Source organism: Colius striatus, chromosome 3 (genome assembly GCF_028858725.1).
Source record: "Colius striatus isolate bColStr4 chromosome 3, bColStr4.1.hap1, whole genome shotgun sequence".
NCBI lineage: Eukaryota > Metazoa > Chordata > Aves > Coliiformes > Coliidae > Colius > Colius striatus.
The window spans coordinates 26,837,138-26,853,506 of record NC_084761.1 but is presented as its reverse complement, the minus strand read 5'-3'; the positions used below and the strand labels follow the sequence as shown (position 1 = coordinate 26,853,506).

The following is a 16,369-nucleotide window of genomic DNA, read 5'->3' as shown; positions in this document are numbered from 1 at the left end:
GCAGTTGCTACCTATAAATCCTTATGGACTACAATAGTTTTACTCTGTTCTTAAAAGTCTGAAAGTGGATTTGGTACCTTTGACATTATCTTAGGCTTAAAAATGTCACAATACTATCTCTGCTTCCATCTTTCCGAGACAGGTGAATGGTTTTCAATCACAACGACGTCACTCATAACATACAATGGGGATATGCTGAATGCTTCTCTCACCCTTGCTGAAATTTATCCCTTTGTAAGGGATGACAACACTGACCTCAGTGGCACTTCAAGAAATGGACTGGGCTTGTGCTAACCCTGTGCAGACAGAATTTAATTACCACAGTGATACTAGTGCTGCCTTCGCTGTGAACAAATTCCAAGTGCGTAATTTTACATCACCACCTTGCTTCTTACAGTCCATTTGCTGAATAAAAAGCTAGACTAAGTGAAGATCAAGGACTGAAAATTATAGAGAGAGAAAAGATGAGAGGTTTCCAATAACACAGACTAAGCATTTTAAATAAATATTTTAATTCTATTATTGGCATTTACAGGTAGAAAGCATACAGTATGTTACAATTTTATCAAAATGTGAAAAATATGGATGTTACATAAGTAACAAATGTAAAAAAAGTATTTTTCTTACCTTCCCTGAAAGCAAGAAAACTATTCAGCATAGGAAAATATTGATATAAAAACACAGCTTAGGTAAAAAAAAAAAGTTTTTACACAGTACGATAAGTTCATCAGATCTGCAGGAAGATGTAGGGACTTTGTGAGGTTCTACTTTTCCTAGAACTTCTGGGATTTTGGGACAAACAGTAAGCTACATTAATGAATCTACAAGTAGTTTTCCCTCATATCCTCTCCAAAATGCTAGAGTGCAGTAATTTTCTATACAATAAATAATTCTTCAAAGTTTCCGTCATAGAAAATCATATAATGTAGAAAATGCCACTCCAAGGTCACAAAGGCTAGGCAGTGCTTTAATAATAATTAAGATAATACTATTATAGTGCTTTATAATGTCTAAGCACTTCAGACAAGTTAACTAATTAGCCTCACAACACCCCTGTGAGGCAGGCGAGTGTTTTTCCTACTTTTCCATAGTACTGATGGGAAAATGAAACCAAGGGAGAAGCACAGGCTACAGCAGGAGCACAGCCGAGACGAAAGGCCAGGAGATGTGGAAATCACAGGGTTTTTCCCTTGCTCCCATTGTTTGTGATGCTGCTGCAAGCCAGACTATTGGCTGGGCTTACAAATGCCTATTGCTCCCTTTGCACTGGGAGCACTAGGCGGGGGGGGGGGGGGGGGGGGGGAGGGGCGGGGCAGGAACCAAGGTTAAGCATCCCCAAATACTTCGTAGAGATTCAGAAGCTCTCACACAACTTTGTCAAAAAAACAAAACAAAGGAAAAAAAGAGGGAAAAAAGAAAGAAAAGTGGAAAACTCCAAACAAATGAACAAGCAAATAAAAAAGAAAAAAACTCCTAAAGTGCTGACTGGCTTGAGCTGCTTCTAGCACCTCTTGTGTGGAATAAGACTTACAGCACTGTTGCCAGTAATTATTCAAGCTGATTTAATCCCTAAAGTTACATGTGAGCAACTGCAGGATATGGTAACTACATTTTCTGAGTCATTTTACTACTGTAATTCCTTCATTCACCATCCTCAATACTCTTGCATCCTAAAACACGTTAGTAGCTGGAGACAATATGCACATCCTTCACAATTAAAAAAGAAAAATTAGTTCATTTTCAGAACAAAGCATTATTAATTTAAGAATCACAAACCAAACAACAGTAAATAGGAAACCCTTTTCAAAGGCTGCATGCCTAATATCTTGTTTTCAAATACAATGCATGCAGAAGAAACAAATTAATCCAAGCATAATTAAATTAAAAATGTTTTAAGTCTCTTTCAGCAGCATAATGGTTATTATTTTTAAAGTCTCCTCCAACCAAACTGGCCTGGGGTTCAAATGCTGACCTTTGTTTTTCTATAACCATATAATGGTTTGACCAGTCCCCATGGCTTTGCACTGTGGCAACACCAGGAGATAAAGCCTATACGTACTGTTCTGCTTCCCCATCCTTGGAAATGGGTTTTGTTGTACCACCTTTGCTGTCTTCACTTGCTGCTGCTGCTGCTGCTGTTTTCTCAGGAAGTGATGCCAAATCTTTGAAAACATCCACATAATGTCCAAAGCCCGGGCCCCAGTTCAAGAGGTTGTCCCAGTTGAAGCTTCCTGCTTGCTGCCCCAGCTTCCCAGGCAGTGAGCTCTCCCCAGTGCTGGCAGCCGTGGCCTGTGCACCCACTGGCCCCCCCTCCCCCCGGCGGCCAGGGTACCGCCGTGGCTTCAGCCTGGCACCGTAGTTGTCCTCGTCATCCGCATCAGACTCATTGACCTGGGATAACTTGGGCATCCTGGAGCTGTAAGCTATGGGCTTATCCCTGTCATACTCCATCTCTGAGCAGGTGAAGGACTCATGGGAGTCGCTGTCAGAGGAGGACTCAGGTGCAGGAATACCATCAGCTGGGTTCCTCGTCCGGGATAGAGGCCTTCTACAATCCTCCTCAGAAGAGGACCGACCATGGTCTGCACTACAGATGCTGGGGTTTCTGGGGCGAGGGGTGTTCAGTCTCTCCACCTCTTCAATAGACAGCCCCACCGGAGGAGCAGTCTCCAGAGGGATCTGCCCAATGGGCTGTTTAAGGCGGCTTCCCGGTCGGGAACTGTGGCTTGCCATGGTCTGTGGACTCTTACTTCTTCTCCCCAGCCGAGTGGCATAGTTAAAAATGCCGGGCTGGCAGACATCATTGTGCATCTCCAGCGGGCTCCCTTCCCTTATGGCGAGGTGCAGCTCCCTCGCTGGACTGTGCCTGTAGAAAGTTGATGATTTGGAGAACGGTGCGGGGCTGTGCCGAGACAGGGGGTTGGGAGTAGGGCATGAGGAGTGGCTTAAAGATGTTGTCCTCAAGCCCTGCCCGTAGGCTGGCTGGTAGGTCAAGCTGCTGGCTCCTAGGGGCATGGGCGACTGCCGTGCGAAGCCCAGAGGGCTGTGCCTCTGGATAGAGAATTTGGGCGTGTGGCTCCGAAACTGCTTGTAATGCTGGATGATGTCAGCATCCGAGGGAGCGATACTGCTGGCATTGTCTATGTCATAGTGCTCGATCTCGGGCTCAGGGGAAGCCAGTGGGGCACTGGGGATCGTCTCTGTGGTGTGTGGGATGTCAGTTTCATCGTAGATGAGATATGGGTTTTCTCGTTCAATGATATCGGGTTTTGGGTTCCCTTCAGGCTGCTTCCTGACAGTCATATCATCTCCATAGGGTGGGATGTTGTCAGGGTCATCAAACGCCACGTTCTCGCTCCCTTTCTTCTTCTTCTCCTTTGTTTTCTTCTCCTCTTTCGTGGCTTTTGACTTCTTTCCTCGGCACTGGTTGCAGAGGATGAGGCTGAGAACCAGTAGCGCCAGGACTGTTGCGCAGCTGCCCACGATGGCTGGCACAGCCCAGAGGGGCAAGGACAGCTCAGCAGGGTGTGGGGATGGGAGGCAGACGTGGCCACCATTAATCCCTGCTCTGCACTCGTGGCCTGGGCTGCACAAGACCCCCAGGCATGCCACCACCGCCTCACACGTCTGTCCTGCATATGCCTCAGGGCAGCTGCAGGTGAAGCTGGCGTGCGCCCCAGGCTCACAGCTGCCCCCATTTTGGCAGGGGCTGGAGGCACAGGCACCTGGTGGGACACACTGGTAGGCATACCACTGGTTGATGCACATCAGCTCACCCCAGCATGGATTGCTGGCGCAGACGTTGGGGCCGCGGCAACCGATCTTCACCGAGGGGTCTGTTTTGGAGAGCGTGGCAAGGCTGTGCTTGCCAGAGAAGGGAAGGCTCTCCCCGCCATACTTGATGTAGGAAATGCATCCATCGAACCCTAGGAGGAAATGCAACAGTCATGTTGGGACCTGAAGGCTGAATATGCACTGAAAATAGAGGTCAAAGGCACTCTCTGAGCATAAATGTCACACTACAGGGGAAACCTTTTGGCTCAGGAAGCTGGAGTTGTTTAGTCTGGAGAAGAGGAGGCTGAGGGAAGACACAATTGCTCTCTACAACTACCTAAAAGGAGGTTGTAGTGAGGTGTGAGTGGGTCTTGATGATCTTAAAGGTCTTTTCCAACCAAAAGGATTCTATGATTCTATGACAAGATCTGTGATATGCTGTTTAGTCCTCTCTAGAGAAGAGCAGACTGAGGGGGGATCTCATTAATATTTACAAGTATCTAAATAGTGGATGTCAGGAGGTTGGGGCATCACTTTCTTTAATGCAACAGGACAAGGAGTAATGGGATTAAGCTGGAACACAAAATGTTCCATTTAAACATAAGAAAAAACTATTTCACTGTTCAGGTGAGGGAGCCCTGGCACAGGCTGCCCAGAGGGGTTGTGGAGTCTCCTTCCTTGTAGGTCTTCAAGACCCACCTGGACACATTCCTATGCGACCTGATCTAGGTGAATCTGCTTCTGCAGGGGGGTTGGACTAGATGATCTGCAAAGGTCCCTTCTAACCCCTACCATTCTATGATTCTTGCCCCCCAAAATGAAAGGGGAAACAAAATCACAGAAACACGAAAATGAAAAACCTAGTGTCACAAAGGAGGCAAAAGCTTTATTTCATGATGTGGCTTTAAGCAGCGTCCAGGGTAAATTGAGCTATTAGTTTACACATGCATATTTTCACAAGTGATTCTTACATGTTCTGAACTTAGGTGGATTTTGAAAAGTTCCAGAGAAGAGAAGATTCCATAACCTCTCAAGCAGCCTGTTCCAGTGCTACTCTACCTTGCATTAATGTATAAATATCTGTGATATTAACCGTCCTGGTGTAACATTTAATTAACTACTTCCTCTGCTACAAGTATGGCCCATTCAGAGATGTTTCAGCATTTGACAGTCTGTGCAGAATCATTCTATTATACGATTTTACGATTGAGGCTTAGGTGCAAGGAATGCTTTGTTGCTTCTGTTACCTATTTCTTCTTACATTGTAATGAATAATTTGTTCATAAACTTTCAATAATTTTTTGGGGTTCATATTAGATAGGAACTGAAATCTACTTTTAAGCAGAATGAGATTAAACAAAAGCTGGTCATGCCTGGAGCTTCTAATGTAACTTTTATACATGCACCTTTGAAAACTTAGGATTTTTACACCTAAGCTGCACATAGAAAATGAGATTAAAGATAAGACATTAAGTAATTTCTCAGAAGGCACTTGTATAAATGATACCAAGGTATTTTGGTTATTTTAAGTTTGCCAAATCAAAATTCAGAAACATACTACGGTTCTCAACTTTAACATTAAGATTTCAAAGCAACAAAAATACACTTAGGTGAGTAAATAAAATATATCAAAACCTGTAATTAAGATGCTGAAATTAATATAGAATGTTTTCAAGAAAGACTGTAAGACAGTTTTCACTGTCATTGCTTTTATTATATCTGAAAAAAATGCAGGCAACTGTAGGCAGAGGCCTATCTATAATTTGAAGCATTGATCTGACTTTATTCTACAGGCTGCACAGAAGAAGAAACTAGTGTCCAATTACAAAGTATCTACCTCAAGCTTGGAGAATGGAAATAAAGTTCAAATTGAGGAAAAAATGTAAAAGAAAATGAAATATCGCATTTTGTGTAAAAACAGGTTTCTCACACCTAGACTCCACTCTGCAGATCACTGGGCAGATTAGATCTGAGGTTTTCAATGCAACTGGATACTTCAGTGATTGTAACATGCTTATCTTACAGATAGGCTCACTGAAGGAAGTCTGAAAGTTACATTCTCAGATCTTTATTATAATGAAGTTTCCCTTTGAAGCAAAGTTATTTTGCCAAAATACTGAGCAACAAGCAAATGGTTGAATTTTGCAGAAACATTATATCTTCTAAAAATATATTCTTAAACTGATTCAGTTTTCAATTTATAGATCCAATTAACTGAAGCTAAATGAAAAGCTCCATTGTTCAGTAAATAAGCCAAGAATTCAAATGGTTACCATAGCAAAACATCTATTCTTATAGCACTTAATGTCTTTAAAAATGAATTTGAACAAATATTCCTTCTAAAGACTTCACTCAATATACTTAAAATGTTTTTATATTTCTTTTTTTTTCTCATTTTTCTAAAACTAATCATCATCCATAAAGAGAAACCAGTGTGTAGCTAGCTTAGCTGTGCTAACAGAAAACTATCTAGCCTTCATTCTTCTGTACTTGCGTGCTTCCCAGTTTCCCCTGTTTTGAGCTTAAGATGACTGCTGAGCTGCAGCTAAGCCTCCTGTCTTACCGTCTCCTAAAATCATGGCAATACACTCATATCTCTGAATCTTGTGGCCTTTTCCCAAACTTCCCATAGTTTCGTTGTAGTGCTACGCTGTCAGTGCTGATGACGAGTTTCAGTGGTGTGAGAACCCAGGGAGATGGCATTATCCCTGGCCTTTGTGAAGTGGTTTTTATGTGAGATCCCAGTCTTTTTCCAGTATAATAATTCTCTGTGTTCCCTAGACTTAATCCTTTCTGCAAGGGGTTTAGAACAGTGTAGCCTTATGCTGATATCTACTTGGGAGTTGTGACAAAATGGTATGCAGAGATGTGTTTGTAATTTATGCTCTTTGTGTCCACACGCATGGTCACTGTAGGAAACATGTTTATTTCTCCTTCACTTCTGATGGGTTTCTCCTTGGGATCCTGTGTTTGGTGACAGGTTAACAGAAGGATGCTATTCAAGATCAAGTTTATCAGCAATTATCAATAAAAATAATCAGCAAGGAGAGGGAAAGTGATACTATTCAGTTCTGCAGCACTGCACTTGGGTGAAACAATGAACAAGACCAAATTTTCCATGCAGCAGCAGCGTCAGAGAAAAGCTCATTTTTGCAAACATTGCTGGAATGGAAGCACATAAATGACATGAATGATAACTTTTTGAATAATTGTGGAGATATTTGTAAAAATGGGTATCACAGGTAAATGTTTTGAATGTTTACTCTGCTATGAAACAGCAGAGTTGTATGAGCTGATATTACAAATGCATAATCTTCAAAGTATGCTGCTTAAAATTTGAATGCCCTCTGATGTCAGAAGTGAATTATGAGTGGGTATCAACATTAAATACATTTCACTGAGAGATGTAAGTCATGTACTGTAGAGACATGAAAGCCTTCTGAGTTTTGCAAGCATGTTATTTCTGTATCATTTCCATTCTGAAAGAGATGCACTTTCTTTCAGCGTTACTCATATTTTTATTTTCTCCTGTTTTACACATGCTCAAATAAAGAGGAAACTGAGGATTTTAGTTCAGGTAGGAGCCCAAGAAAAATGGACAATTACCTTGCTGAACACTTGGCGGTCCCTTGCAGCAGTGATGTGATAAACAGCAACTGAGATGTTGTCAGGTCTACCCAGGTCTGCAAATGTTATTGGACAGTCCTGGGACCGCCACCCATATATGTTTTTGTTTGCTTGTACTGCAGATATTTTTGACTCTCTGAGTTCATGCAGAGCTTTATACCTCCCTCTTGTAAGTCCCTGGTATGTTGTACACCATGTAATCCAATATTAAAATAAAATGATATGAATAAGAGACTTTGGATTGTGTATTCCTAATGGAAGCCAGGCATTACTAATTTGTCTGCCACAGCACCAGGTACTAGTGAGAAGTCAGTGTCCTCAATTTTCCTCTGTTCCAGCTTTCCTAAAAGCCTCTGATTTTTCCACACACATGCTGCTCATAAAACATACATGTAAAAAGGGTGAAGGTCGGCACAGCATCCATTTGATTTTGTAATGCATTTCATACAAATTCATGATACACAAGTATGAAGTGTGAATTTGTCCTACTCAAAGAAGCTTTATCGAGTCATTATGCCTGAAGTCAAGAAGATTTTTCAATATAAAAACTCTGTGAAACCTATGCCTGCATTTTCTGGAGTATCTCATAGTTTGTAGCTAAAAATCACTTCCATCTTTACTTGTCACTGGGGGAATGCTATCAAATATATGTTATCTACTTCTTTTGCCAGGGTCTAAGAGAGTTGCTTTAACCCTTCAGGGAGAACGATTTACTTCCTAATAGCCAGTTGTTGGTAAGAAGGTGGTTCCTTATTGTCCTTGGTTTGTGTTGCTCTGAAATAAATCCCATTCTTTTTTTGACAGCAAGAGGAATCTGGAGTTTCAGAAAAGATTTTAGTCATATTAATAATAAGATAAATGCTTCAGTACTTACCAAACCCCTACAAAGTCTTCATTCAGCATATTTGCCCAAGTAAATGATTTGCCTTGACTTTCCAGGTAAAGAATAGATCCCTTCTTCTCCATTAGCATAAAAAAACTGTAACAACTGATTTACAGACAAGCAAGCAATTCCACTCCCTGTCTCCAAAATGCCCTGCAGATAGAGTGTCTGGTTTTGGAAACAAGGTTGCAATGTGTACTGAAGGAACAAAGTCTGCAGTCCTTACTCAGTCAAACTGCAGTCTTTCTGGCAAAGGATGGATACTGATAAAGAACTACAGTACTTTCAGTAACCTTTCAGCAAACAGAGACCTTTTGTTCAAATGTGCACTATATTTAAAAACAAATAAATAAATAAAATTACCTGCAACTGTGCTCTTGAAGGGTTGGCTGGATGGGATTCCTCCCAACGAAATTGTAAGAACGTTTAGTCCACCAAAGTCTTGTGTGGCATGGAGAATATCTCGGCTATAGGTCTTATCGACTGACAGGACTGTAGCAGACCCATTCTTCTCAATTAGTACCGAATGCCACTGACCATCCGCAGCGTACACTTCTGGGATATGTCTTTCCACTTTCCCAGCAATTCCAGCATCAGATATGTAATGCACCTTCCCACCTTTGATCTGATCAGAAGAATACAAAGTGCATCACATTAAATCGATACACACATAACTGCTCTTCTATGCAGATAACCAGTGTAACACCTATTCAGGTATGTTATCCACAATAGCCACCTACGCTAGTTAGCTACAATAATGTGTGGATTTGGTTGCAATAGGAAGCCTGGCTGGGTTTTTTTCTCAAATAATCATTTTATACTAAAAATGTTTTCATTATTTAGTACTAAAAAATTTGGCCACAATTAAATACATCATTGCATCTGTAGAAAACTTATGAGCTGCCATCCACTCATTCCCTGGCTAATAATCATAAGAGAAAAACCTATTTGAGAGGCCAGCAATAGGGCATGCACATGACAAAACATTTTAACCAATACAAGAATAATTCTTCATTCTTCTTCAGTGCAAGTGTGAAAAACGCTTTGCAGAGTAAACAGATGTTTTCCTCGTGCAAAAGATTTGCATCTAGTTTTCATTACTACACAGTAGGAATATACACAGCGTGGCAGCACTTCAGCAAGATTCCCACTTCATATCTGTTTTTTCTACTAATTTACATTTGTCAGAAAAATAGTTGTATTTTAGAAACTTAAAGAGTTGCAAAACATATTACTTTGTGTGAATTTTCCACTGGTGCTTACTTGAACAAACTGCTTTTAAACATCTGAGCTGTTAGGAAAAAAAAATATACTACTAAATCCCATGAAAAATTTGTTGGCGTTTCCTCTAGGAATGACGCCTTGCAATTCTATTGAATCATGAGATGCAGGCCTTCAAATCTCTTATTAGCTCAATATTAAATTACTCTAAAATGAGATCAGTGCAAATTCTGCATTTACCATATAGGAGTTTTAAAAAAATCCCAACATCCAAACGTGCCAGCTTCTCAAAAATTGCTTAAAAGTCAGGTACATCAGCCGGCCTCCTGAGTGTACAGACTTGTGTACAGCTTGTAGATGGTGGATCTGCAACTTGTTGCAAGTTTTCTTCCATGCTCTGCACGTTTGGTCATACATGTTAAATAAGATGGGTTTGTTGGATTTTTTCCCCTCCTGTGTTCCTCTGCTGCAGCTTGGTTGGTCTGTGATCTGCAACATGAGTGCATGAGCACGTAGAATGTGCACACGCATAGTCCAGGAGAGGTCGAAGCCTCATGTTTGTTGAAAGCTCTCTAAGTTTCGCATGCTTTGTTCCAGGAAAAACAATCTTCACCTCGGAAGAACTCTGGGGTGACACACCGGCTACAAGAATGCTGCTCTTGTTTCCAGAAACTGTGAAGTGTTTTGGATTTAGCTCTTCAGTGATGCAAGCTGAGGACTCTGTTCATACAGCTCAGCTTTAATAAGGCTGTAAGACCACGCTTATGTCTTGGCAACAGCCTGAACTAAATGTATCTAGCATGCATTCCATTTGAATCAAGAAATACAATGGTTAATGTGTGCAAGCACTTCATTAATAAGCTGCATAATTTGGACTATTTGAAAATGTATTGTTTGAGGGGCTGTAATAAAGCTGCTCCTTGCAGACAGGATGCTCTGAGGTGAACACGTGGCAAAGACAGGTGGCATACATCTAAACTCTCACATAGTTCAAAGGAAATCCTACATTTGGAAATGCAGTCACACAAACTAATATGACATATTAAACATCATTTGCCAAAATCAAAAGTACTTATAAAAATATTAACTGGGTCAAATATATACATATAGTTTTGTCTGTAACCTGTCATCGGTTTGTTAGTCTTATTTTGTCAGTGGCCATAGAAATACTACCTTGTATTTTGGTCTTTATGCAAACAAAGAGATATACCATTGCAGACAATATCCTCTAAGCTTATGGGAAGACTAAGCACAGGACTGTAACTTTTAATTGTACATTAGAGAAGAACTGTAGCTTTATTTTCCTGTCAGCAACTGATATTTTCTATACTGATTTATGTCTGTCTAGCTCAATTTCTTTTCCAGTGGCTTTGAAAATTTCCAGAGATGAGAGCCGGCTATGACTTTTTCAACCAGGAAAAAATAAGAAATGTTCTTCTCAGCTCCTTGAAGCACAACGTATTTCTAAATTTGAAACAAACGCTGATGCTGACAATATTGAGTAACAATCTTTTCTGGCTTTTATTTAAATGGCAGAGCAACTGACAAGCAGAATATAATGAAAAGAATGAATCACTAAAGCAAACACATTCCTGACTACCAGGATGATTCAACTTTACTAATATTCTGAATCTCCTTTATGGAACAAATTGCTCCTTATTTGTCTTAAATCTGAGCACTAGCCTTTACAGATTTATAGCCTGTTAGATGAGATATCATTTAAAAGAATTTAGTGCTGATTTATTTCTGCAACTCAGTATGTGCACAGAATCACAGAATGGTTTGGGTTGGAAGAGACCTTTAAAGATATCTAGGCCATCCCCTACAGCAGTGAAGTCTTTTGCTAGGTCAAGTTGCTCAGAGGCCCATCCAACTTGACTTTAAACACTTCCAGGAACGGGGCACCCAAAATGTCTCTGGCCAATCTACACCAGTGCCTCACCACCCTAACATACACATGTTGTTAGTCCATACGGGTAACATGCTATCCAGATTGCATACCAACACAATTTATAGATTTTAGGAGCTTCAGTTCCACTAATTTAATCTCCAGATGAGATTTTCAGCTAAAATAAGGCAGACGTATTCACCTTTAACCTACTGTATTTATCCCATTACTTCTAACTGAATTACTTGCAATGTCTATTATTTGTAGGAAAATAAGCTGTGACAAAGAGCTTTAGTAATAAGGAATCCCTTACCCTCTTCATTTTGTGGCTTTTTTGGGGGAAAGTTTTCATCTGAATGTAACCATTGTTTAATCTGCTATGTTTTGTGTCTTTCCTGAACTAAAGATCACTTTATATCATAAAGACCTGTATTGGGTTCTTCAGGATGAGTTTACATCCATCATTTAGTGAATCAGTTGCTTGCAATCTCAGTGGATCTGATTTATTATCATTTCATTAATTTTGCCCCAATCCAAGCTACAATAAAACCAGATAACTACAAAAGGAAAAATGTAGAGGCATGGAAGTTGCCATAGGATTTTTAGTTTTCCCTAGCACAGTTGAATATTAAAAACACATGTCAGCTTTTCTGTGAATGCTTATGCTCTTGGTAACAAGCATATTAACAGACCCAAAAATCAGGTTATAAAATTATCTGTTTTGAAGACTGAAAAGAGTTGTAAACAGAAGACCCTAAAGCACATCTCTGCACTGGGAGTAGACCAAGATGCCACAGAGACCTACCAATGTGTTGGCTTCACTGACATCTTGGGCCACCATCGAGGGAACTGCTCATTGTGATACCTACTCTGGGTTTGAATGTTGGCACAGAGGCCACACTGTACTAACTACAGTTTAATTAACTAGCATATTCTGTATTTTTTTCAGCAATAATTGGTATTTATATATATAAACAGAGATGTTATCTCTCCTTCCTCAAACTTCTGCATCTATTACTAAGCAACCTTCCACTCTTTGCCTTTGCACAACTAAGTCTGGGACTTAATACCCTCTGCTTGATTGTGTAACTTCACCAGCACTAACAATAAGAAGAGTGGTTGCATAAACACACCACTAGTGCTTTCAGCCAGGAAAGGCAACTTTTTTATTTATTGATGCTTGTAGAGCTGACCTGGCAGATTCTACTAGGGAGAAAAAGGTAGTAGAGGTTTTTTCCTCTCCAGAACTCAAAATAATGTGATTCTATCTGCTAATATGACTGAGGTGGAAACTGCGTATCAAATGATGTGGTAAAAGCATTCACTGGGGAAGTAATGCAGACTTGCTTCTTAAATGCAGCTGGTGTGTCAGGAAAGATCTGTACCTCTGAGCAAGTAGGTGGAGAATATCCATGAGGCTGAAGCTTAGAAAGTGTGAATTTCTGTATGAGTTTCTTTAAAAGTCAGGAAAAAAAAAAAAACCTTGGAAAGCCTTACAGCAGTCAAGGAAACTTGGAGCTTACACCAACCCAATAAAGGGGCTTGCCAACATCACTGCTGTACTCATTCAGAGTTATGAGTAAATGGACTGAGTCATAGCCAGGAACTGAACTGCTGCTTTCTCTTGAGTAAAGGTAACTTCTGCAGCAACAAACTCTGGGTAAATAACCTCAAGTGTGGCATTTGAAGCATTAATTCAGCTATATATCTCAAAATAATTTGATATTGACATTGGTCTATGTGTAACCTCATGAATTCAAGCTATCCCTCACTTCCTAGTTTGATAAGCATGAGCCATGCTAGTAGGAATTAATGAAAACTTTCTGGCAATTGTTCAGCAGCTTAAGGAGGGCCTCGGTTTGAGGCATGAAAAATCAGAAGATAAAAGGCTAACAATGTACAGTTTGTTCTGTGGAGTGTAACTTAATGTTGATAGCAAATATGGCAATGAGTAGGGTTCTTGATGCCTTAAAACAGTCACTACTTGGAGACTAGACAAAACTGATTAGATACAAAACCATCAAGATCTTCTGATACCTTGGCAAATAGCAAGGGAATTGTTGAGAAGATGAATGATACTGGAGCAGTGCCTAGCCTCAGTTAAAGACCTAGTATTTTATAAAGGAAACAGCAAGGGTAATGGAAAAATGTGATTTTTGAGCACTATACATGAGGCAGTCCACTCAAATCAAACTCAGCATTAGCTGTAGTCTTACCTTCACGGTAGTGAAGTTGCTGCTTTCCTGGACGTGAACTAAAATGCCGTTCTCGCTTCTTGTCCTGAACTTCATTTCCAAGCGGTCCACGTTTGGGAGTCCCGGGCCAGCACCTCGAGTGCCCAGTCTCATCATGTATTCTCGCTTCTTGTTGGGGCTCAGGTGGTAGTCTAGTCGTCCTTTGCCTTCCAGTGATAAGGCAGTGTCGGCAGTAATATCTGGGACAAAGATGGGCAAGTACTGAGTACTCAGCTTGTTACAGCTATAGTCATCATTTGCCTAATCATGACTGTTTTCTTTCAGAGAGAAGATCAAGTTCAGAGCAGGTCAGCGGGGAGAGCAGGGGTGAAGAGCAACTGCAGCCTTTCTATTCTTTGGCTCCAACTAGAATGTGTGTTTGAGAGTGGGAGTGTGCTAGTAATTTAGTGCTGCCATCAGTCAATAGTAAATTAAAACTCGCTAGGGAACAAGTGAGGGAGTAAGGAAAAAAATTGGCGCTCAGAACTGTAATTCCTTCCCAAGGATGTTACTGTTTCCATTACTGCAAGCAGGGTTTCACTATATATTGAACTCTAAGCTCTTCAGGGCAGAGATAATGACTTTCTATTTGTTACGGCACTAAAACAAAAGAATAAAAAATGGCTGAGCATCGACTACCAAATACTGTTAAAATTATGGCTAAATTCTTTTGTAAACCAGTGCAATAAAAGTGTATAAATCAGCTAAACAATAATGGGACTTGTAAGAAAACAAAGCCCAGTCATTATGCTGCAACTACATGGAAATAAATCATTTTGCTCTCCTAGACAATCTTGTATTGATTTACAGAGCTATCTGTATATGAGTTAGTAACTCCAGAGTGTAAATGGCTCACTCTCATTTACATTTACCATGTTTTCTTGTCTATAATCTGACAGTCATTTGATAAAAATGTCTAGTTTGGAGAAGATATAAACACATGCACACAATGTTTAGGTGAAGGGAAAGGTTTTCCCTTCTCCTCTTACCTCCTCATAGTTGACAAATCCCTCCTCTGGGATAGCTTTATTTTAGTTACTGATCATACATTATTGGGAAGCAGTAGTTTTAAATGAGTGCAGGTTACCCAAAGGGTGATACAAGGACCAGAAAACACAATATGTGTAACTTGCTGCTATTTTTAGCTCACGAAAGGACAATAGTCTATTGTGGGCTTTTTCTTCAAAATTATTTAAGAGGCAAGCATGCTGCTTGTTTTCATTTTCTTATGCCCCTGAAAAGAAACTCTTAACAGGATTTGGCTAAATCATAGTTAGGTTTACATTAAAGAGAAAGCCAGTAAAAGTCCCTCCGTACATTTTTCACAGTGTTTTCCCGTCAGTCCATCTTTGCAGTGACACTGCTGCCAAGACCAGTGATCAACACAAATGCCACCATGTTGGCAGGGGCTGGTCGTGCAAGCGCCTTCTAGTCTGGGACATCTGAAACAAATCAGAAAAGTCGATGCTGAAGAACATGAGCACAAAGAAGTGGAGCAAATATGCCGGGAAGCATTCTCTGAACAATATCAACTTTCTTCCCCCCAGAGATGCAGAAATAGACTCTTCTCCATTGACAGCTCATCTTTCTAAACAGATCTCAATTTTCAGTGTCAAGGTATAACAAAGAGAAAAGAATTCAGAGACACCGAAACTCATATTGTCACACAAGAAGAGAAGAAACTCTTTTAGGTGTTTTTTATGCTGCAAACCTCCAGAGACTTCACATCACAATGAACAGTGTGAACTTGGAGGTTGAAAGAGGAAGGGTGAGCTAGCAAATCTGGACAAAAGACTAACATTATTGCTACAACTGTGGCTTCAATTACTGAGATGGAAAAAACAATAGAATTAGATAGTTATTCAGTTCTGAAAGACCACTCAAAGGATATGAGGGAAATTCAGTGATACTTGAGATGTAAAGTGATAGAACAGACATTGTGGATTAGAAAAGAAATAAGAGGGAGTAGAGGGTAAGTAAACAGTATAAAGTCCAGGTGGAATTTATAAAGAAACTCAATAACAGGGCTACCCTATTTCAGCCTGCAAAGAAACATTAATAATAATTGGCAACAGAAACATAATGATGTTGCTTTTTTGAAGCCTCTGTAATCTTTTGTGAACCTTTCATCCAAATTCACTTTCTTCCCACGTTTTTCACAATTTACAATAAATTCTACAGTCATTTTTTACAAGAAATATCTGACAGTGTCTGAATGGAATAGCGTCTGACTTTCATGATGATTTCCTTTATTGTAACCGCGGTCTATCCGATACCATATATAGACGTACTGATCTAAGATTCCTTGAGCTGCCAAAGCCTGGCTGGGCTCCAGGGGACGTCCGTTGACTGCAAACTCCATTATGCAGCCCACAAAATCATGGCTTTCAACCTGTCCTCTCCTTTGAAGGATGGGCTCTACAGACCTGATGCCACCAACAGTAACTCGATTTGGTTGTACATCGAGAGTCCTATAAAAGTGTTAGAAAAACAATTTATGAGTACCAGGCATTAAACACAATATAAGAGCTGCAGCCATCAGTGATGATCCAAAGCTAAAATTTCTCTTTCAAATTTCTATTTTACATTTAGAAGGTGAGACAGACATAATGAACATTACTCTAAATTCACAGAATCACAGAATCTTAAGGGTTGGAAGGGACCTTGAAAGATCATCTAGTACAATCCCCCTGCCAGAGCAGGATCACCTAGAGTAAGTCACAGAGGAACTTTTCCAGGTGA

The 16,369-nt window shown here is 40.3% G+C and overlaps 1 protein-coding gene across 1 annotated transcript in view; it reads right to left on the bottom strand.

Annotated features, from left to right (window-relative positions):
- Nucleotides 1-637: 637 nt before the first annotated feature.
- FAT4 (FAT atypical cadherin 4) overlaps nucleotides 638-16,369 on the bottom strand; it is a 145,188-nt gene continuing 129,456 nt past the window's right edge. The window contains exons 13-17 of the mRNA XM_010197115.2: nucleotides 15,919-16,098; nucleotides 14,945-15,069; nucleotides 13,610-13,827; nucleotides 8,648-8,909; nucleotides 638-3,926 (exon numbers count right to left, since the gene is read on the bottom strand). Of these exons, the coding sequence (XP_010195417.2) occupies nucleotides 2,050-3,926; nucleotides 8,648-8,909; nucleotides 13,610-13,827; nucleotides 14,945-15,069; nucleotides 15,919-16,098 (2,662 nt within the window). The 3' untranslated portion in view covers nucleotides 638-2,049. The remainder of the gene's footprint in view (nucleotides 3,927-8,647; nucleotides 8,910-13,609; nucleotides 13,828-14,944; nucleotides 15,070-15,918; nucleotides 16,099-16,369) is intronic.